Consider the following 22,088-nt stretch of genomic DNA (forward strand, 5'->3'; position numbering starts at 1 on the left):
GGCACTTATAGATCGGGGTCCTCTCCAGCCGATGGAGCTTTTAGCATGTCCTGGGCTGGCTGAAGCCTCAGGCCGTTCAGCTTACCAAGCTGTGGCTTCAGACCTCCATGGCATGGGATGCTGCTGCTGCTCCCAGCAGCGGCTCTCCGACACACGTCCCGCCGCAGCTGGCTGCGCTTCCCCTTGGGTTTTCAGCTCCTAAACCCAAGCCCAGGCCAGCTCCCCACGTGGGAAATCCCACGGAGAAGGATTTTTCCTGGAAGGGCTTGAGGTGAGTCCGAGCTGTGTGCTTGGCACGTGGGGTGAGGGCAGCCGGGGCGCATTCTGCCTCGCTGCGGCTCCGGGTGCTGCTCCTGCACGGCACCGGCAGCCCCCGGGGGATGCTTGAGGGGTCCCGAGAGGAGCTGGGAGCGGAGGGCGCAGCTTTCAAACTTTCTTTACCACTGTCAGAAGCAGTGGGGCCACCATGCTGCCATCGAGGGCCACTGAGCTGCCACCTAGGGCCACCACGGTGCCATCAAGGGCCACCTATCTGCTTTGGTGCGGGGCGGTGGGCGCAGCCCCAGCCTCCTGGTGCCAGCCCCAGGCTCCCCATGCCACTGCCACCCCTGGGGTCTCAGCACTGCTGGGACCCCCGGAATGGGTGGGGGCTTTGCCACCCAAACCCCTTGCATGGTGCTGGGGGAGCACCACCACGGTGACCCTGGGGATGCCAAATCGGCCACCTGCACCCTCTCCCAGTTTTGGTGTGCTCAGAGGTCACTGTACCCTCGTCCCAGTGTCCACCAGCCCCGGGGCTCCCAGTGAGGGTGAGGGCATCAGGAGGGGGCTTCTGGGGGCCCCCGCTGCCCACACGGCTCCTTTAAGAAGCCCACAACCAGCTCCAGGAACGAGCTCAAGGTCACAGCAGGAAACCTGCGGACTTGGCAGCGAGGATGAGAAGGGAGCGGGCGGAGGGAGGGAGGAGGGAAGCAGCCGGAGATAAAACCCAACTCGCCGCCAGGGAGCGGGGACGCTGCCGGGGGAGCCGCAAGGTGGGGTGCAGCGGGGTGCACAGCAGGGGTCCCACCCTTGGGTGCCCAACCCCAGTACCTCAAGGCCCCTCTCCGCAGTGCCCTGTGCCCTCCCACGTGCCCGAAGCTGTCCGAGCAGAGCAAAGTCCCCTTCTGTCCCCAGAGCCACCCCGGGGCTGCCCGGCCGGAGCCGTGTCCGTGCCGCAGGGACACCCCACGAGGTTTCCCAGCTCCGTGGGAGCAGAGCAGGAGGGAGGTGCCGGCCGGGAGGGTCGGATCCTGCAGCAGCCCCCAGCACTTACCTTGCCCAGATGGTTTCATTCATAAAGCAGCAGCTCCCGGAGTCCCACGGTCTCTGCCTTCGTCCCAGCCCTGGGGGATCTTTGGAGCCGTCCTCGCTGTCAAGCACAGGGACAAAAAAGTACATCGTAGAGCCCCAAAGCCCAGGAAGTTAATAATGATTGTAAAAAAGCCCTCAACAGCTCATTTTTTAAACCCTTGGCACTGCAACTAACTCACGATTTTGGGTGGCCGACTCGCCCTCCCAAAGGAGGCACGCGCCTTCTCCACGCTCCCAGCTGGGTTAGAGCATCCCCGGGGGCCTGATCCTGCCCCACCACCTGCAGCACATTTACGTGCACGGGGAGCCGCTGCCTCAGCACGTCTTTGGTGGGACAAGCGTGACCAAAGCCGGGGCAGATGCCTGCTCACCCGACCCGACCCTGGAGGAGACCGGAGCCAAGCTGGGTTTTCGCAGGGGCTAGGGTGGGAGAGGTGGGCTGCAGCGCTGAGGCAGCTCTGTCTTGGCTCGCTTTGGAGATGCCCGATTTTAATTTTCATCAGCAGAATTAATCTGCGGAGCTAGTTTCCCCTCCTCCCCCTTCCCTTCCTTTCCTCCCTGGTTTAGAGGGAGAATCTGAGCGTTTCTCCGAGGAGCTCGGCACCATTAACATTCGCTCCTGGCACGAGCGAGCCGTGCTGCAGCGCCAAGCGCAGCCCTCGCTGCGGGGCCTGGCGTTGGCCAGGGGGTGAGGGACAGGGGAACCAGCCCTGACCCCCTCCAGGCACCCTCACATGGCACCATCCTCACCCCCAGGAAGGGGGCTGCTTTATTTTCGTCACCGTGGTCTTTTAGGAAAACGAAGGGCACAGCGGGGAGGGGAGCAGGGTGCTTCCAGCGGTGCTCAGCCCTGGCCGTGCCCAGGGGGACCCTGGCTTCAGGCTTTGCTCTGCAGCCTCTGGGCTGGCTGGAAACTTGGGTTTTTCAGCCAAATGACAGCCAGAGTGCTCTGGGGATGGGACCCAAGCTGGGGGCCAAGAGCAGCCTCAAATCTTGCAGGAGTTGGGGTTTTACGTGACGCAAATTGGTGGCCCTGGGCTGTCCCAGACTTGCATAAAGTTGTGGGCTTTTTTTTTTCTTTAATAAAGATTAATAAAGATGAATTAATTCCTTATTACTGTTATTATTACCATTACTATGATTATTACAAAGCTGCTGCCCCTTGCAATAACTCACATGATTTCTGCAACACCTGCACAACCCCAGCCCGCGGCGATGCCCTCCAGGCCCAGATGCCACCTTTCCCTGCCCCTGTGTCCCCTCCATGGTGCTGTCCTGGGGGCTCCATCCTGTCCCCTCAGTCCCCGTGGTCCTCTCTTGTCCCAGCTCAGCATCTTGGCGCTGTGCCCCCAGATCCACGCGCTGTGCACAGCCCAGGCTGCTCCCAGCCGGGATGGGGTGAAGGACGCAGCAGCTTTGCAATCGGGGGGGGGGTGCTGGTGGGTAGCAGCAGCCCCTTGCAGGGAAAAGGGACTTTTGCAACAACCGCTGTCCTTCGGCTTTAATCGAAGCCAGCAGGGGTGCATGCACAAACCCACCCGCAGCACCCGGCTGCTAAAACCCTTCCCTCGGTGGCAATCCAGCCCGCGCTGCCGGCTGGGGGCACGCGATCGGCTCCGAGTGGGAAGTGCAACCAAAGCAGCCCAGCCCAGGAAGGAAAAAGCAGCAAAGAAAAAAAAAAAAAAAAAAAAAAGTTAAGTTGGGATGGAAAAGAAACGTTAACTCCCCGCCCCGGATGCGGCAGCCCTCTGACCCCAAAGCTCATCCCAGCCAGGCACGGAGGTGAGCGTGAGCCTCACGCTGTGGCGCGCTGTAGCAATAGCTGCCACGGGCGCTTTTGCCTGGATGGAAAGAGGAGGTTTTGCTTTATCGGCATTCCTGGCTCCGTGCAGCCCTTTTTTTTTTTCTTCTTTCTGGCTGTGGAAGGGAGAAAGCCTTATGTGCCGAGCCCGTCGAAGCCCAGGCACTCTGCTCCGCACGGGCAGGGAGGCGTTTGCCGAAATGAGACGCCGAGCACTTTATTTTTAGTCCCGGTTTAGCAAGTATTAATTAATAAGAGTGTGCATGTTAATGCTGAAATGACACAAACTGCAGCGCCCGAAACGAGTATTTGGGGCTTGTCTGCGCAAGGATTTACGGCCGCATGGTTTAGTGGGTGCTAAAGCATTGCTCAGACTGCAGGGACGGGCTGACACGGCACAGGGCTGGGCTTCCTGCCACCGAGGAGCCCGGTGTTGGCTGTGTGGGGTGCTCAGGGCTGTGCTGGGGCCATGCTCTGGCTCTCCCATGCAGCACTCAAAACTGGTGGGAGGCTTTGCAAAAAGTGGTTCACTTCGGTCTGTCCCAGGTGGGGCCGTGCTGCTGTGGGTCACGCCTTGCAAAAGGGTTTATCGGCAGCAAAAGACCAGCAGGGATTTTTTTTTTTTTTTGGCACGCAAACTCTTTAAGCTCCATCAACATTTAGGCTGTGAGGTGGTGGGGACGGGAAGGGCCAGATCCTCGCGCACCAGCTGCTGGCTCAGCAGCGTGCAGTGACCCGAGGGCACCCGCCTCCAGTGCCACCAAGGGTGGACATGCCCTAAACCAAGAGCAGAGCCCGAGGTCGGGTTTGTGGCCTCTTGTAGGATGCGCCGCTCTGTGCCAAGGAGGGCTGGGGGCTGCTTTTGCCTGGAAACGAGCCTCTCCCATCTGCAGCTTTGCTTAAGCCTTACATTTTAAACGATTCATGAGAACACCGTGGGTGGGAGGTGTGGACCTGCTTGGTGCTTGAGCTGTGGTGCCCCCACCCAAGGGTGGCTTCACCCATGGAGAGCTGCAAGAACGACCAGAAAGTCACCCGTACCTACAGGGAAACTCCATCCCATGGGGGCATGAGCAAAGCCGGTGCTGAAGCCTGGGGCTGCTGTTCTCTTTGCCTGTCCGGGGCAGCCAGGGGGCTCCCCTTCATCCCAGGGTGCAGTTTTGGCAGGGTACAGAGCGCTATGAGTATGCAGGGAGATGTCACACTTGCCAAGGTACCATGATGCTGTGGTTCAATGGAGGTGTTACAGGGTGGATGTGTTGCATCAGGGCTCCAAAGTGGAGGAAAAACCCTGTTTTGGGGGTTTGGGTGCCCCACCAGAGCCACACTTTTCTGGGGGAGACTCTGGGTGCTTGGCTGCCCCCACCCGAAATGGTTGGGAATTAGGGAAAATTATTGAGTCCCATACCCAAGCCAGCAGCGTGCCCCTGCCCCAGCATGCTGGCAGTGGTCAACTTCATCACATACAGCAGAGGGACTGGCCGGGGGGGGGGGGGCGGGGGGTGCTGCACGAGAAGCCCTTGCCCATGGCCTCACCAAAGCCCCAGGGGACCGAGGCACCTTCCCGTGGGCAGCAGGGTAGCCCTGTTGTGGGCGTTGTGTTGGGATCGGCTCCCCAAGCATCATATCCCCACATTGCTCTGCAGCGGCTTGGCTCCTAGCATAGAATTTTAATTTGGTTACTTGAGTTCTTTAAACAGTGTGAACTTGCTAAGTGCTTTGCATATTTTATACTCACGAGTAACATTTATCAAACAGAAAGTACAATTAATCAAAGAGGGAGCGTTTGTAACTCGGAGCAGTTTGCCTTCACCCGCGTCTCTCCCTTTGCACTGCCGCCTCTCCCTCCCCTCTGCCCTGCACTGGCCGTGCCCCGGGGCCATGTCACCGTCACCGAGCTGGGACATGTGTGGTGCTCACCATGGCTCGTCCTGGGTGGCTCGCAGGGCACGGCAAGATGTGCTGATCAGACACGCTGCTGCAACCTATCTCACTCTCTTGCTCGCTTGCTCTTGCTCTCTCCCTCCCCACTGCACCAGATATACATATTAAAAAGTTTTATATATGTATACATATGTTTGTGTATGCATATATAGATATATATGTATACATATACCCACATACTTATATCTACCTATCTGGTGTGTAAACATATGTGTATGTAGGCATGGTGTATACAGTATGCTGTACATCTACATCTATGTATATGCATGTATGCACACGTAAATATTTGTATGTATATACATACATAGTCCAATTGCTCTATGTATATGTACATACACATGCACACATATACGTGGTATTATACTCATAATGTTATACACGCGGTCTATAGAGATAATTTTTATATATACATTATATTATCTATTATCCAGTATCTAGTATATAACATAATATAAAGTAAATAGTATACAATGTATAGCCTGTAGTACAAAGTATCTCATATATAGCTTATAATATAAAATGTATAGCATAAAGTAAATAGTATATAGCATATAGTATAAGACAGTATAAAGTAAAATATAGTATATAGTATATAGTGTATAGTGTATAACATATATAACATATAGTGCATAGCATAGACTACACTTCTCACGTAACAAATTGATTTTATATACTTAGAGCTGCCGGGCACCGGACAAACAGCAAAGGGACGATGGCCTCTGCCCCCTAGGCAAGCACACGGTGAGGGCAGGGTCACCCAAACCAGCTGCGTTTCAGCTCCAGGGGACACGGGGACAAAGCCCCGGCTGCACTGGGCAGACACCAGCACCGGGGCTGGGGGGGCTCGGAGCTGCTGGGGTTGGTGCTGGGGCACCCACATCGCCACCAGTGTGGGGAGAACCCTCAGCTAATTTCTTGTGACTGCCCAGACCGAGCCATGGCACAGCTGAAGGAGTCGGGGGGCGCAGGCATGGGGCAGAGCTTGCGGGGGGTGAGCCCCGCGCCCGCCAAGTTGTTCAGAACACGAGCAGGGCACGTGGAGGGATGCGCCTTGCCGGTCACCTGGAACAGCTCGCACAGCCCTGGTCACCTCTCCTCCAAATGCTGGCGCAAAATTAATTAGAATTAATTAATCAGAAAAGGGTAATAAGGGTGATTAAGCACCTGGGGGGAGGGGGGGGGAAAAAAATCCCTGAACGTTGCAGCGAGGGTGATTGCCCTGAGAGGCGGCGAACGAGGGGAGCAGGAGGCAAACGTGCGAGGAGAGAAACGGGCTGGCGGTGGGGTCCGGGGGTGTTTGCTGGCTGCTCGCACACGGAGCCACCCAGGGACAGGACTGAAGCCGGGTGGAGGAGAAGTACTCCAGGCAGCAGGGAGCTGTGGAGCCCACGGCCACGGGGAGGCTGAGCCGAGGCTGGGCACGGAGGCTGCCGGAGCTGCCACATTTTCACTCGGTTTTGCACAACCCGGCTGGGGGCTCGGAGCCCGCTGCGGCAGGGAGCGGGGCAAAACGGGCCGCGGGTGGCCAGCGCCTTGTGCTGTGGAGGGGATACTTGGGTTTGTTGTGAGATGGGGGATTTTTATTAAAAAAAAGCACTCCGTGCATAGCTTTTTCTTTCTGTTGGGTAAAATCGCGAGGGCCGTTAGCCTGGCACAGCCGGAGCTGGGTGAGAAGAGCAAGCTGCTGCCTTCTGGAGCCTTCCACAGCTCAGAGAGGTGAAGCCCCCGCCGGCCCCATCGCCCCTTCTGTCCTCGGGGGTCTCCGTGGCCCTTGGAGGTGTGGGGGCAGCAATTTGGGGGCAATTTCCCGTTGTCCAGACCGGGTGCTGGGGCCCTGCAGTGTCCCTGGGGCTTGTGTGCTGTGTCCTGGTCCAGGTGCCTGTGAGTGCCTGGGGATGTTCGGCCCATTTCTGATTCTGCTTTTTGTTTCCGTCTTAATTTTGGGCCGTGGTCTGTGTTAATGTGGGAGTAACGGGGGTGTTGTGGGTGGGATGGGCACGGAGGCAGGGGGGCAGTGGTGGGATGGGGTGAGGGGAGGCAAAAATGGGAGGGTTGGGGCATGATTGGGGGGGGAGAAGAAGGGCTTTGTGGGGAGAGGTGACGGGACGGGGGGCAGGAGGACGGGGGGCAACAGGACAAGGGGTGACAGGCTGAGGGGTGACAAGATGAGGAGTGGCGGGACGAGGGACAAGGGGGTGAGGGGCGATGGGACAAGGCGTGACAGGACAAGGGGTGATGGGCCAGGGGGTGACAGGCTGAGGGGTGACGGGCCGGGGGGCGACGAGCCGGGGGACTTTAAGTGTTGTGGTGCCACCAGGACGGACTGTGTGGGGGGACAGCACCGGGGCACTGCCACAGGCTGAACGCGGGGCTCTGCCGCCGTGCCGGGGCCGGTGCCTGCCGGGCGCAGCGCTCCCCCCGACGGCAGCCCTGTCCCCGCGGGGGGGGGACACCCGGGCCCGGCCCGGCCACCGGCAGCCGGTGCCCGTCGCAGCCCCGCGCTCCTACAGCGGGACAACAGCGGCACCGCGCGGCCGGGGGGGGGCACGGCGCTCCGGGACGGGACGGCACCGGGCTCACGGTGCCCCCCCCCACACACACACCGTACCCCCCCCCTTGGATCCCCGCTCCCAGCCCCCCCCCCCCTCCATGCTCCCCCCGTACCCCCCCCAATCCGTGCCTCCCCCCCCCCCGTTGCCCGGTGCCTCCCCCCCCCCCGCCGGTAACGGAGGGAAGCCCCGCCCCCCCCCCGGCATGTGCCGTCGCGGTGACGTCACGGCGAGCGCCGCCGCCCGGTTGGTGCCGGCGGCCGCCCGGTGAGCGGGGGGGGGCGGGTCGGGGCCGCGCGGTGCTTGGGGGGTTGGGGGGGGGACGGAGGGGGGGGCACCGGGCGGGGAGGGGAGGGGGCGAACACCGGGGGACCGCGTACGGGGAGGGGGGGGGGAGCTGCGGCAGCGGGACCCCCACACCGGGACTCCCCCCCAAGGACCCCCCCACACCGGGACCCCCGCGTCTCACCGGGACCCCCCCGGCACACACCGGGACCACACCGAGCCCGCAGCTCGGGGAGGGGGGGGGGGCAGGTTTCCGTTGTAGGCCTCGCTGCCTCACCAGGGCCCCCCACCCGGTTTATGCGCCCCCCCCCAGCACCGGGACCCCCCCAGTACCCCCCAACCGGGGTTGGGGGGGGGACACACGGGCCCCCCCCCAGGCCCCCAGAGGTGAGGGTGGCAGTGCCTCCGCCACCCCCGGTGGAGAAAGGGGGGGGGTCCCCAGGCCCGAAACCGGGCCCCCTCCCTAACCCGCAGCCCCCCCCAAAACGGGGCTGTGGGGCCAGGGGGTCCCCGTGGGGTCCCCGTGGGGCTGGGGGGGGCCTCTCACCTCCACCTCCTCGGGGCTGCGGTTGGTTTCACGCCCACCTACAGCACTATTTTGGGGCTAAAAACCTGCTTTTTCTCTCCCCCCCCCCCCAGAGCACCGCGCAGACCGGCTCCACGCCAAGCTGGCCCCCGAGCAGTGAGGTGAGGTCCCCAGGGCCTTCCAACCCACGCAGAGCCCCCCCCCCCGAGCAGGTTTTGCGTCGTAACGGGGGGCCGGGCGGCGCGCTGACGCCACGAGCCCCGTGTAGTTCTGCGTTTGCGAAGGCGTCTGCAGGGGCTGAGTTTAGCCTTTGGCCACCTCAAATCCCGCCGCTAATCCCCGCGGCGTTAATGGAACCAATGGTGGGGTGAATTATGGGATGTCTGGGGGGGGGGATTTATGGCTCGTAGCGCTGATTAGAGCCTGGCTTTGTTATATTGCAAATATCTTAACGCCCGGGCGCGGCCGAGATTTACGGCCCTCAGGTAGGTGCTTAGGGGAACTTTTGGCAACTCCCGCTGGAAGCGGAGGTGAGCGATGGGGCTGCCCCCACCGAGTAGGTGCGTTGAGCTGTTAACGCTCTTAAGAGGGGGAGAGAGGAGGCAGGAGAGGTGAAAATGGTGGGTCAGCCTTAAAAAAAATAAAATTGGGTATTTTGGGGTATGTTGCTGAGCGGGCTTAAGGCATCCCTGCCTGGGAGGGTCTCCAAAAATACCAAGGTTGAGGTCCTTGTTCCTGCTTGTTGTTCCTAGAAGTTTTTAGGGTTCGAAGTAGCCCTGTTGGGAGGGAAAGGGGGGTCAGGCACACGTCGGGATGCGCAGAGAGCTGATCCCACAGCTGTGGCACTGACCTGGGGCTGGTGGTGGTGCTGTCCCGCTGTGGGGCTCACCCAAAGCCCTGCCTGGGTCGGGGGGCTCCGGGCCTGACTTGTGGTTTCTCCCCTCATGGAAGAGCAGCGAGTCCCCCGTGGGCACGTGCCCCTCGGCCAGCATGTCGAGCGAGGTGGTGGAGGACGAGTTTGAGTTCTACTCCAAGGCGGAGAAGTACTGGAAGGACGTGCCCGCCACGGTGGACGGCATGCTGGGCGGCTACGGCCACATCTCCAGCATCGACATCAACAGCTCCAGGAAATTCCTGCAGCGGTTCCTGCGGGTGGGTAAAACGGGCAGAGGTGCTCCGAAAGCCCTGTTCTTCTCCCGGCGTGGAGCTGGGCTCTTCCCTCTGGGCTGGGCTCTTCCCTCTGGGCTGTTCCTACGCGGTTGCCTTGCCGGGGAGCTCAGCCCCTCGTGGTTTTCGTTCCAGGACGGCCCCAACAGGACGGGGACGACCCGCGCTCTGGACTGCGGGGCGGGCATCGGCCGCATCACCAAGCGGCTGCTGCTGCCCCTCTTCAAGACGGTGGACATGGTGGACGTGACGGAGGACTTCCTCACCAAGGCCAAGAGCTACCTGGGGGAGGAGGGCAGGCGGGTGCGCAACTACTTCTGCTGCGGCCTCCAGGACTTCAGCCCCGAGCCCAACTCCTACGATGTCATCTGGATCCAGTGGGTCATCGGTGAGGGGCGCTCGGTGGCCTGTCCTCTCCCCGTCCAGCCCCACGGGCACCAGGGGGGGCTTGAGGAGAGTGGGAGGACTGGGGTGGGGCTGGACTTGGGACCTGCCCCATGGAGGGTGTCACACTGTAGGGTCTTTTCCCCCAAACCCTCAAGGCCAGGGCAGGGGTGGGACAGAGCTGGATTGAGCCCACGGGACACAAGTTGGACATCCCCAAGCTTTCCCTTGAAAACAACTCAAAATATGTGACTGCTCTGATCAGGAGGGATCCCAACACAGCCTCCCCTTCTCCTCCCCTCGTCCATCGTGCTGCCCAGGGGGTCTCACACCCGCTAACCCCCGCTCTGCCCCCCAGGACACCTCACCGACAACCACCTCTCCGACTTCCTGAAGCGGTGCCGCGCCGGGCTGCGGCCCAACGGCATCGTGGTCATCAAGGACAACATGGCTCAGGAGGGCGTGATCATGGACGATGTGGACAGCAGCGTCTGCCGGGACCTGGATGTGGTCCGCAAGATCATCCGCCGCGCCGGGCTGCACCTCCTGGCCGAGGAGCGCCAGGAGAACTTCCCCGATGAGATCTACCACGTCTACACCTTTGCCATGAGATGAGGGTGCCCGGCGGCCGGAGGAGGTCTCTCCAGGGCCAGCTCAGAGCAGCACGGGCAAGGACAGAGGGTCCTGCCGGGGCCGGGAGGGGCGAGGACCGTGCCTTCACCGCAGGGGGGTAGCCAGCGGCGAGGGCGTCGCGACTCCCCCTTCTCCAGGGCTGGTGGCGAGGACGGGGCTTTGTCTTCCGAGTTGCTGCTGGTTGTGGGGAAAAAAAAAAAAAGAGGTGTTTGCCAAATACATGCTCCTGCTGTTGCGCTTCTGCACGTGGGCTTTGTCAGGCGCAGCGCGTTGGTTTGACGCCACACTCGGGGGCTCTGCGTGCGGGTGCCTGACACCGCCGAGAGCAAGAGGGTCCCAAGGTGCTCCCTGCTTGCGCACAGGAGCTTGGTGCGGCTGCGACGGGCTGGACGCCCCTCCTCGCTTGGGAGTTTGCCCCTTTCCCACTCACAAACTCGCTGCTGCTCACAGAAGTGAGGGTTTAACTCAGCAACAAGCTGGGTAAGGCAAACAGGAGAAACCTCTGCCGTTTCCTTACAGCTTCTGGGGCTCTGAGGTGGGCTTTTAAACCCACCAGCAGGTCTTCCATGTACGCGGCAAAACAGAAGGTAGATGTAATCCTGGCTCCCTCACGTTCTCCAGCGTTCACGTAACGCAGACGAGGCCCTGCCTTGCCTCCTGGAACACTTTTACCGGCCCCAGTGACCCTGAGGAGAGATCCAGTGAGCACCGGGTGTTAGCAGGGCGCCTGCTCTGAGCCGCCCCCCCGACACCCCACACTGCTCCCCCCGGCTTTGATCGCTCCCAGCTCCTCCCCTGCCACATCCGGAGCATTTCTGCCAAGCCTGGCCCCTGGCTTGTGCCAGCCCAACGCTCCACTGCTCACGCTGGCCCCGGGGTGAAACCAGGCACAGAACCGCTGCGGCTCGTCCCGTGCGATTCCTCCCATCCAGCACAGATGCGAGACGAGGAGCGGGCAGGTCCCACGTGGAGCCCTCACCACCCCGACCCCCCCCGCCGAAGAAACAAGCCCCTTGCTGCTATTACAAAAGGCCTTGTTTAATTGCTCTTTTTCAATTCCAGACAGCAGGGGGGTAGTTCACATTTTCGTTTTGTATTTTTTTTTTTTTTTAAACATCGGTTCCTCAAGACGCACAGCCCCGATTCCACAGGGTGGGAGAAGGTGAAGAACAGGAGCTGCTGCCAGGAGCGCAGGGTGGGGAGACACCCCTGCGGATCCCAGCTCTGCTTGCTGTAAATACCTGCTCACGGGAGATTTCCTTCCTCTTTTGCACCTGTTCTGGGGCAGGGGGAAGGCTCAGCTCCACGGCATCTTTTGGTCTTCACAAGGAAGCGGATGCCTAGGAGCTGCCAGACAGCTGTGGCAGGCTGGGACTCGGGACCTTCAGGCACAGTTCCAAAGGTCGGGGCTTCCTGTAGCAGCCTGGCAAGAAAACCCTGAGCTCTGCTGCAATTTTTTGTTCCTGGGCAAGAGGCGCTGGAGCTCAACGTCCAGCGTGCAGTCAGGCAGGGAAAGGAGCGCGTAAGGGGCCAAGGGACGGGGAGGAGCAAGGCACCGAGCAGTCAGCTGCCCTTTCCTCCTCCTTGCACACACAACACACCGAGGAACAGCCACTTGTCTTGGAGCCCAGCGCCTCCAAGACACGTTGGTGGATGGTCCCCTGTGCCGAGAGGATCGAGCGCTCTTGGCAAAAGCTCTGAGGGTGCTCAACAGCCAGGCTGCTGCTGCCAGCCCTGCTCCCCCTCAACCCCTCCACGCTCCCGTTCTCAGAAGCCCAGGTGAGCGAGGAAAGCACCACATCAAGGCAGGACCCGCCTCCGCCTCAGCTGCTTCCCCCAACAGAACAGGAGGCACGGAGCTGGATGCCAGCGCTCCCCTGGAGGTCTGGCTGCACCGGGCCCGACCGTTGGCACCTCTCCGTGCTCCTGCTCAGGCAGCAACTCCTCTCTCGGCATCCCGAGGCGCCTCACGGCTCTGCCACTCGTCCAAGGCACCGCTTCGCCCACCCCAAAGCCAGCAGGGCTGGAAGGAGGGGACCTGTGCAGTCACACTGCCCCGCCGGCCGTCCGCCTAACGTCCCCACAAACCTTCCTCCCCAGCGTCCATCTCCCCGATTCCCAGCGGCCCCCTCCGCCCCCCCCACAGCGTGCCCCAGGAGTACCCCTGGGCTCCTTCTGGTGTAAAATAAAATCAAAAACCAGCACGTTCGTTTCAGAGCCTCCACGGACGCGCGTGCAGCACCGTGCACAGAGAAGCACAGCCCTGAAACACAGCCGAGAGGCCCCGTGGGCGCGGGGAGGGCAGCACCTCTCGCTGCAGGGAGAACTGGTGCAGGTCAGCCATCTGCTGGCCGGCCACGGGCACCATGACTGCGGAGAGGGGAGACGGAGAGGCACCAGCCAGGCTCAGAGGTCCTCGTGCCCAACAGCGGCGTGGTCGATGAGGAGGTACCACTTCAGCCTGTCCGGAAGAGGTAGAGCCTTGATTTTAACGTCTACTGGCCAAGGCTTAAGGCGCTGCCGGATAAACACCCTGCAGAGATGTTTCAGTGCCTGGGGGGTGTGCTCCAGCTGCTTCAGGGAGCAGAAGAGAGTCCTGATCTTTTCCCCGTGGTACCTGCAGCTGCTGGTGTTGACCTCAAAGTTGCTGGGCAGCCGGACGGCTTGTGAGCTGGCCATCATGAGCTCCAGCAGAGTCTGCCCCTTCTGGATGAGGTCTGCGTAGAAGCCGTCATCTTCGGAGCCACTGAGGTGAGAGCAGAGGCACTCGAAGACGATCTGGAAGCCCGACCAGCAGGCGGGGCCGTGGAGGCAGCAGTTGTAGGCAGCGCCCGACTCGAGCAGGAAGCGCAGGAGCGGGAAGTGGTGCTTGAAGTTGCTGAGGCAGAGGTGGGTGAGGGACTCGGGGGCCGGGCACTCGCTGGGGTTGGCACCGTGGGCCAGCAGCAGCTGGGTGACGCGGAAGCAGAAGCGGTTTGTCACCCGCGCCTCCTCCGCGCTGCTGCACGCCACCTCGCCCAGCAGGAAGATGACGTAGGTGAAGACGGTGTCGCCGTCTTTGGTGGTGGCCCTGACGTCTGCACCTGGAGGGGGAAAACAGAGAACAGACCTGGCAGCGCAGAGAAACACGGGTGGGTTTGTGACAGACACCACGGGAGGCGCAGACCCCCTGGTATTTTCAGGAGGGAGGAAACCCAGCGCTTAAATGCACCACGCGCCCGCCACGCGACCGTTGCACCCACGGCGGAGCTGAAAACGAGAGCAAGAGCACGGCCACGCTGCTGCTGCCTGCTGGGAAAGGATTTCAAACCAGAGCACCAGTCCCTGCAGAACATCCCGAGTCTCTGGTCTCTGTCGCCCAGCACCAAACCCTCCTCCCTTCTTCCAGGGACGGGCCCAGCAGAACACGGAATTACCACAGAGCCTCCCCGCTGCCTGCCCCAGCAGCGCCACCAGGACAAGCCCATTGCCTCCCCATTATGAAAAGCCCAGCACGTGCTCCACGAGGAGCCACGCTGCAGGCCGTGATTTCTGAGAAAGACATTTTTCTCTTTATCTCATTCCGTTTCCTGCCAGAACCAAGAAGCAGAGAGCACGGTTTCCATATTTGATACGTTTGTCTGGGAAGCATCCTTTGGAAAAAACGCAGCGAGAGGGACCAGGACAGCGCTAACCCTGCCTCTGCCGGGCTTTACTCTTGCTAAACCAGGAACGTAAAAGAGTCGGGAGGGCAGCACCCGGTGCTGTACAAAGAATCAGCCTGGCTGGAGGGGTTTCTGTGTGCAGAGGGGAGTTTGTCCTCACCTCCTTCCAGCAGGAGACGGACGCTCTCGGTGTTGTGGATCTGGACGCCGTCGCTGCTGGCCAGGGCGTGCAGCAACGCTGTCTTTCCTGCGGCGGGAGAAGACGCTCAGATGAAAACAGAGCTCCACCTAGAAACGCTCACCCCAGAAGCAGCTCCCTGCTCTCTGCAGGAGCACCTGGAGGGGCACACCGACCGTTTTTGTCGGCTGCGTTGACGTCGGCCCCCAGCTGAAGCAGCCTCTGGAGGCACGACAGCCGCTCGGGCTCCTCGCTGGCCAGATCAAGGGGACTGCTCTCATGGATCTGCGCAGGTCGAGAGGAAAAAAAACACAAGCGTTAATGCCTATTTGTGAGCTCCTCTGGGAAATCCCTGCTGGGGCTTCATCAGGGCCAACATCAGAGCATAGATTTCACCCCATCCCCCCCAGAACCAAGAGTGACAGCCCCTCCGCAGTGTCTCTGTGTTCACAGCTGGGTTAAACCAGCCTCCTCCCACCCACCACTCCACAGCAGGGACGGGTTGGTTTGGCCAGAGGCAGCAATCAGGAGGCCACCAACAGCAGGTGACGCACCGGGGGGCCCTGGAAGAGGGGAGCAGGGGGGGCTGTCCCCACACAATCCCTCGCAAAGGGTTAGCCATGCCCTGGCAGCCAGGTCCGTACCCGGTCTCTGCGGTTGATGTCCGCCCCGTGGCGCACCAGCAGCTCCACCATGTCCGGCTGGTTGCGGAGCACCGCGATGTGCAGCGGGGTGTAGTAGGTAACGGGGTCTGGGGGCAAAAAAAACGCGGTGTTTTTGGAGAAGGGAGAAGGGAGCAGCCCCGCACAGCCCCCTTCCCACCAGCCGTACCTTCAAAGCTGAGGTCGGCGCCGAACTCCAGGAGGATTTCTGCGGCGGCGACGAGCCCCAGCTCGGTGACCTTCAGCAGGGCATAGCTCACGCCTTCCTGGTAGAACGGGGAGTGGGTCTCCCTCTCCAAAACTCGCCTCACAGCCGAGAGCTGGCTCCTGTCGCTGCCCAGGCAGGCAGGGCTGGGGACGCACAGAGAGAGACAGTTACTCACGTGAATATCACGCATTTCAGAGGGGTTTGCAGGGGTCAAAGCAGCACCAAAGAGAAAGAAAAAGCCCTGGTCTCTCCTCCTGTCCTGCTATGGGGTTAAGCAGCAGCACTGGGGGGCACGGCTGAACCCCAGTGCAGTTTGTATTGACATAGGCAGGCTCCTGGGGAGCGCACGCAGCCCCGTGCCTGCTCTGCTCCAACCCCACGCTCCCAAAGGTCCCAGGGACCAGCAACTCCCCGGGACAGGGCTCGTTCCCAGCACCGACGCTGCACGCTGAGCTCCGGCTGCCACCTCCTGAGCACCAGGCAGGCGCCGAGCTCCGCTTCCAGCCCCATCCCGTTACCTCTCAAGCGCGCTCTGCCTCGCATCCCGCAGCGCCAGCAGCCCCAAGATCTCGTCCACCAGGGGCTGGTACTCGAAGATGATCCTGCGGAAGCCGTGCAGGAAGGGCATGGTGCTCCCGCCCAGGGGCTCCCCGCATGGCAGTGCCGCCTTCCCCCACGCAGGACTGTGGCGGGCAGACGCCGGCAGGGCCCGAATTCCACAGGATCGCCCCTGTTTTAAAACGAACGCGGCTTTCGAGTAATTTAGCAGTTAAAAAAAATAAATAAATAAAAAATAACAAGCCTCCTTATGTACTTGTAAAAGGCCACAAAGGGCAGCGCAGAGCCCCCCCCCCCCCCCTCCCGCCCTTATCTCCTGCGGGCAGAGCGGGGCAGAGCCGGGCCCAGGGCAGGCCCCACCCGCACAGTGCCGAGCCCCACACACGGGGCCGGGCCCCGGAGCCCCCAGGCCCCGCGGTACCGGGGCTCTGCAGGCCCCTCACCGGCGGGGCGAGCCCCCAGACCTCCCCAAACCCCCACCCCAAACCCCGGGGCAGCGCCCGGGAGCCGGCACCGGGACGGCCCCAGGGGCTCCCAGCCGCCCCCTGAGGCCCGCGGGGGTCCCACAAGGCTCCGAAAGCCCCGGGGGGGGGGGTGGTCCCGGTACCGCAACCCCCCCCCCACCTGCCCGCCGCCGCCGCCGCCGCCGCCCGGAGCGGAAGCGGAAGCCGGCGGCTGGGCCCGGAGGGGGCGAGGCCTCGCTGGGAGGCGTGGCCTCACTGGAGAGGGCGTGGCTTGGGTGGGCGTTTTAAGGGGGGCGTGGCTTAAATGGGCGTGGCTTGGATGGGCGTGGTTTGGATGGGCGTGGTCTAAAGGGGGCGTGGCCTCTCTCGCGCGGCCGCCAGGGGGCAGCAGAGGCCGGGAGCGGGGCGGGGCGGGGGCGCGCGCGGCAGGTGGGGGGGGGGGGAGAGGAGAGCGGCGGCGGGGGCGCGCGCGGAGGGGGGGGGGGTGCGCGCGCCCGGGAACGCCCAGCCGGGCACGCACACGGCCCACCAAAGGTGCACGCGCACTCCCGTGCGCGCGCGCACAGTGCACGTGCACCCCCCAACGCACGCCCAGCCAGGCGCGTGCACGCACAAGGTGCACGCGCACCCCCGTGCACGCGCGCACAGTGCACGCGCGCACAGTGCACAGCCAGCCACGCACACACACGGTGCACACGCAGCCCCCCCCAAGCCATGCACACCCAGCCGTGCACGCACCCGGTGCACACTCAGCCCTGTGCATGCACATGGGGTACACACTCACCCCCGTGCACACCCATCCATGCACACTCACCGCCACGCACACCCACGTACACTCACCCCCCCCGTGCACACCCATCCATGCACACGCACACCCACCAGGTGCCCACCCCAGGTGTGCACCAGCCGCGTGCAGACCCCTGGAGGGCCCCCCCCCCCCCCCCCTCCCAACACCCCCCCCAACACCCACACTTGTGCACATGAGGGCACGGCCACAGCCCAGCGTGCCCCCAGGCGCTCACACCCAGGCTGTGCACACACACACACGTGCCCGATGGCAACACACACCCACGGGCGGTGTGGCCGTGCAGCCCCGTGCCCCAACCACCTCCGTCCCCCACGGAGCACCCAAGGGTGCGGGTGCCCCCCCCGCCATTATTATTATTATTATTATTATTATTATTATTATTATTATTATTATTATTCCGGTGGAATTTCCAGATGCATGGAGCTGCGGAGAGCCGGCACTAACCGAAGCCGCCTCGGATTTCCTATTTACTTTTATTTTATTTTGTTTTATTTTGGGTATTTATTTTATTCTGGCGGAGCGCTTCCAGGCTGCGGCGTGTGGCAGAGGGGGCAAGGAGGCCACGCTGCCTGGGCACTTTTCTGCTGCCCCCATCCCCAAAACCCTCCGTGGACCCCCCCCCCCCAAAAAAAAAAAACCCTCTGTGGTCCCCCAAAACCCTTCCGTGGACCCCCCCAAAACCCTCCGTGGACCCCCGAACCCTCCATGAGATGGCCGTCGTCACCATCCCCGTGCGCACAGCACCGCTGGGGACCGTGAGGGTCCAACCTCCCCCGGGGGAAATTTCCCCGTTTTGGGGGGAATTCACCCCAAGGAGGAGCTGGGACAGGAGGGCGATGCCGGTGAGCAGGACGCGAGGGGGACCCCGACCCCAAAGACCCCCCCCACCCCCCTTGGGTCACCACGGACGTCGTGCCGGTGCCCGGCCGGGATCACAGCGCCGGGATCAGCCCCCTGCCTCCCCAGCGCCTTGGTGGGGCGGCCGGGGAAGAATGCGAGCTGGCGATCCATCAGGGAGACAGAGCAGCGGCGAGCCGAAGAAAGAGGGGCATTTTAGGAGGAAAGCCAGGGAAATTTGATCATTAAGAAATCCTCCTGGCTGTCTGGGGGAATTTAATTAAATTGCTGGAAAGGGCTGTGAGCACATCTGGATCCAATATGTGCAGCTTTGATTTTTTTCTTTCTTTCTTTCTTTCTTTCTTTTTTTTTTTTTTTTTTTTTTAGTTCAGTCTTTTCCCATCTCGCCGTTGAAGGGGGGGGGGATTGGGGGGGGGGGGGGCGGAATAAAAGGGAAATAGCAGAGCCACGGAGTATTGGTTCATCTGGGACTGGGATTCCTGGCAGGGAAAGAAAGAGAGAGAGAGAAAGAACGAGCAAAAAGAAAGAGACAGAAACGGGGGGGAATGGGGAATGGGGGAGAAAAACCTTTACCACGGGCCGGCGGGGGGGGCACGACGCCACCAAGGACAGGGAGCTGGGGGGGCGCGGGGGGAGCTGGGAGAGCCGGGGGGGCGAGGAAGAGGCGAGGACCCGGGGCACGAGGCACCCTTGCGGGCTGGCAGGGACGGAGGCAGAGCTGGGAGCTGCTCGGGGGCGGTGAAAGCCCTGCGGTGCCGGGGGGGGTGCCCACATTTTGGGGGGCAAAATGAGCACAGTGCTCAGCCCCTGATACCCCCCCCCCGTGGCTCAGCTGGCCCCGAGCTGCTCCGTCCTCGTGGGTCAACAGGGCCCTTCCGCGGGCAGCATCCCCGTCACTGCGAGGTTTAGGGTGCTGGTGTGGGGATGGCTGACCCCATCCCCAAGGGGGGGGCACAGAGGTGCCGTCCCGGGGCCGCCCCAGCCCAATTTTGGGGAGCAGGTTGGCACGGAGCAGGGCACAGCGGTGCCACCCACCCTGGAACCCTCACCGTGTCCTGGCCGGGCACCGTCAGCCCCCTGCCTCCATCCCGTGCGTCCTCCTTGTTACGGGGCAGAGGAGCAGCTCCATAACCAGAAACCTCCCTCCCCTGGGGATGTGGGCACCCCAGCCCAGTTTCTTTGCAGAATAATATACAAAGGGCAAGATTTGGGGAATATCAAGGAGAACGAGCATCTCGGTACCGACGGGAGCTCTGAGTGCACCGCCAGCACCGGTGCCCGCGGCACTCCCACCCAGCACGGCACAGCCACGGGAGGTGGCTCAGGAGCACCAGGAATCCCCTAGAAGGACACAAATCGAGATGAACCCAAATTGTCCTTTTTTTTTTTTTTTTTTTTTTAAGGCACCCTAAGGCAGGCTGAGCTCCCTGCAGCTCCGGTGCCGCTTTGGTCCCCGCAGCTCCACTCGGTGTCGGAGCGCCCGCCCCGCTCGGGTTTAGGCAAAGCAAACGTGCTTGGCTCCGTTTCCCCCAAACATGCTTTGCTCAGCACAGCTGAGAGCCACCTTGCCAGTTCCGAGGTCCAGTTTTAATCACTTAAAATGCATTTTTCAAAAAAAAAAAAAAAAAAAAAAAAGAGAGAAGATCTCGCACGAGAGGCTTGGGGAACGACAGGAGAGTGGGTTTCAGACAAATGGGTCTAGCTTTAGATGCCTTGTGTGGCTGGCGGAGTTGAAAAAAAAAAGATGCTTAAAAAAAAAAAAAAAAGGCAAATCCTAGAGCTAAAAAGGAAATTGCATTAATACAGATTGTTTTATTTAAAAAAAGCAAACCCTGACCTCTACTTCAAAAAAGTCATTAGACATTCTCCTTCTGAAAGGCCGACAGGGGATATTACTGAAAGGCCAGTTAATTTCTCAATGACTTACTGTTCTTGCTCTGCTCATGGAAATGTGTAAAGAGTCGGAGGGTAATTTAAGGCACCCTGCAGAAAGGTGTGTAAATCTTTGCATGTCTAAAGAAACTTTACCAGACCGCTAGGATTGGGAAAAAGAAAATGCTTGCCCTCTTTTTTTTTTTTTTTTTTCACTTTCCTTTGGAACTCCGATCCCCTTTGATCATAAAAAAGGTCATATTTCACCCAAAAAAAAATCGGCAATCACAGGGCCCGAGGAAGTGAGAAGCTGAGGGGGTTTCGCTGACGATTATTCCCCCCATTTAATTATCTAATGCCAGGGGCTGAGCGAAAGGCGTCTCCCCTGGAAAAGCCAGACGCTTCCAGAACGAGCTCTGGCCCTGAGCGAGGAGGCAGGGCGGCAGTGCCCGGGGCTGCCCCCTCCCACCCCAACAAACCCCAAGCCCCCCAGGCCCCCGAATAACCCCCCAAAACCCCGACGGAGCGGGGCGCATCGCCACCGGGACGCCGAGCTCCAAGGGGCCGCCGCCATCCGCAGGGCCCGGGCTGTCCCCCCCCATCCTGGGGACAGCATGTCCTCGAAGCCACCGCGGGGAATAAAAGCGGAATAATGTGGATATCGGGCCAAGGAGGGGCTGTGCTGGCTCCTCACACGGCCCCAGCACGTGGCACATCGCCCCCCAAGGCACGGAGCTGCCCGGAGGGCTGACGGCGACGCGTGCCACCCGTGTGCCCCGTGCCGTGCCGGGTGGCACGGCAGAACCGGTGTGACACCACCCCCGGGTTTACACGGCCAGGGGGAGGATGGGGATCCGGAGCTGACTCCGGCCTGTAAAGCAACCCCAGGGCCAGCAGATCGGGCCAGTAAAACAGCCCCCAAAAAGCAGGAGGGGGGCGGGGAGGCCGGGCTGGCTCGTTTTTGCACACTGCGGGAGCCCCCCGCGGACTCGGAGAGCCAAAATCATGCCTTCAGCTACACCCCTTCCAATCTGCGGAGCTCTGGGAAGCTGCTTCCCCGTCAGGGAGATCAGATTTGGCAGCGCTGGCTCGCTTCGAAATCCGCACGCCTCCGACTTGAAGGGGAGAGGGAGCGCAAGGAAAAAGCTTGCGACAAATGTTAAAATAACTCAGCCAGGGGCTCGCCTCCCCGGGATGCTGCTGGGAGGGCTGCTTGGGAGCTCAGAGCTGGGCTCCAGCACCCGAGCTCGCCCCATTTCGCCTCGAAGCCCCCGTGCGCCCAGCACCGTCCGCGTGCTCCCGCAGCCCCCGGCTGCCCATCGCCCCCCAGCCCCAAGCCCCCCCAGCTCTGCCCCCTTCTCCCCCATCTCCTCCTCTGTCTACACACATATACCCCTAGCGGGATTGGATTTTTAAAGAGGGGAAAAACTCCTTTTTCCTCTCCCGGCGGCTGGTTTTCATTAGGGAGGTTTCTTTCGAAGCCCCAAGGGAAGCAGCCTATGAGTTTTTAACTGTGGTGCAGGACGTAATTATCTCATTAAGGCGAGAGAGCCAGGCTTTTCCCAGGAGAGGTGACCTTGCTCCGGGGTTGTTGGGGCTTGGGGGGGTGGGGGGGGGGGCTGGAGGTGGATGGGGGGGGGCCGTGTCCCCCTGTCACCCGCGGGTCACCTCTCCCTCCAGCCCCGTTTGGGGTCGGGGTAGCGCAGCCCCCCCCGCATCCCTCCCCACGGAGCGCGGCCGCTTCCACTTGTTGATAGAAGCACTTAGAGAGGGGCCGGGGGGGCTCGCAGGGGGGGGCAAAGGGGGGATAGCGGGTCTCTGCCCCCCCCCCCCCCCTCAAACCCCCCCCCCGGGCTCCCCGCCCGGGCTGCCGCCGGTGCTCGGCCCCTGGCTGGGGGCAGGTCGCCGGCCCGGGGGGCGAGGGGCGAGGGGCGAGGGGCGAGGGGCGAGGGGCCGCCCCGCTCGGCTCGGAGCAGGGGCGTTTGTTTGAACAGCTCCAGAGCAAAGAGCAGGGGAAAAAAGTTTGGGCTGGGAGCGTGGTTTTTTTCCCCAGACGTCAGCACAAGGCGGAACAGGGGCTGGGGAGGGAGCCGGACTCGCAGGGCAGCCGGGATTTATTTTTTTTTTTTTTGCCTTTTTTTTAAAATTATTATTATTTTCTTTTTTTTTAATTATTATTTATTTGAAGGGGGGG

General features: G+C 61.5%; 2 protein-coding genes across 5 annotated transcripts; one reads left to right on the plus strand and one right to left on the minus strand.

Moving 5' to 3' along the window:
* Positions 1 to 7,827: 7,827 nt before the first annotated feature.
* NTMT1 (N-terminal Xaa-Pro-Lys N-methyltransferase 1) lies at positions 7,828 to 10,859 on the plus strand. 4 transcript variants are annotated; one of them, XM_040531768.1, is made up of 5 exons: positions 7,828 to 7,914; positions 8,572 to 8,619; positions 9,415 to 9,610; positions 9,761 to 10,013; positions 10,368 to 10,859. In XM_040531768.1, the coding sequence occupies exons 1-5, from the start codon at positions 7,853 to 7,855 to the stop codon at positions 10,622 to 10,624; spliced, it is 816 nt and encodes a 271-aa protein (XP_040387702.1). In that variant the 5' UTR covers positions 7,828 to 7,852; the 3' UTR covers positions 10,625 to 10,859. The 4 variants fall into 4 exon arrangements, with proteins under 4 accessions (XP_040387702.1, XP_040387705.1, XP_040387703.1 ...); XM_040531771.1 differs by having other exon boundaries at positions 7,848 to 7,914; positions 9,410 to 9,610; XM_040531769.1 differs by lacking the exon at positions 8,572 to 8,619 and having other exon boundaries at positions 7,865 to 7,914.
* An 805-nt stretch (positions 10,860 to 11,664) lies between these two features.
* ASB6 (ankyrin repeat and SOCS box containing 6) lies at positions 11,665 to 16,604 on the minus strand. The gene is made up of 7 exons (XM_040531766.1): positions 16,517 to 16,604; positions 15,853 to 16,064; positions 15,296 to 15,477; positions 15,109 to 15,215; positions 14,641 to 14,749; positions 14,447 to 14,533; positions 11,665 to 13,725 (listed from the first exon to the last, which is right to left on the minus strand). Exons 2-7 carry the CDS (start codon positions 15,960 to 15,962, stop codon positions 13,049 to 13,051), a joined length of 1,272 nt encoding a protein of 423 aa, XP_040387700.1. The 5' UTR covers positions 15,963 to 16,064; positions 16,517 to 16,604; the 3' UTR covers positions 11,665 to 13,048.
* Between the last annotated feature and the right edge of the window lie 5,484 nt (positions 16,605 to 22,088).

This window comes from Cygnus olor, chromosome 19 (genome assembly GCF_009769625.2).
Source record: "Cygnus olor isolate bCygOlo1 chromosome 19, bCygOlo1.pri.v2, whole genome shotgun sequence".
Classification (NCBI taxonomy): domain Eukaryota; kingdom Metazoa; phylum Chordata; class Aves; order Anseriformes; family Anatidae; genus Cygnus; species Cygnus olor.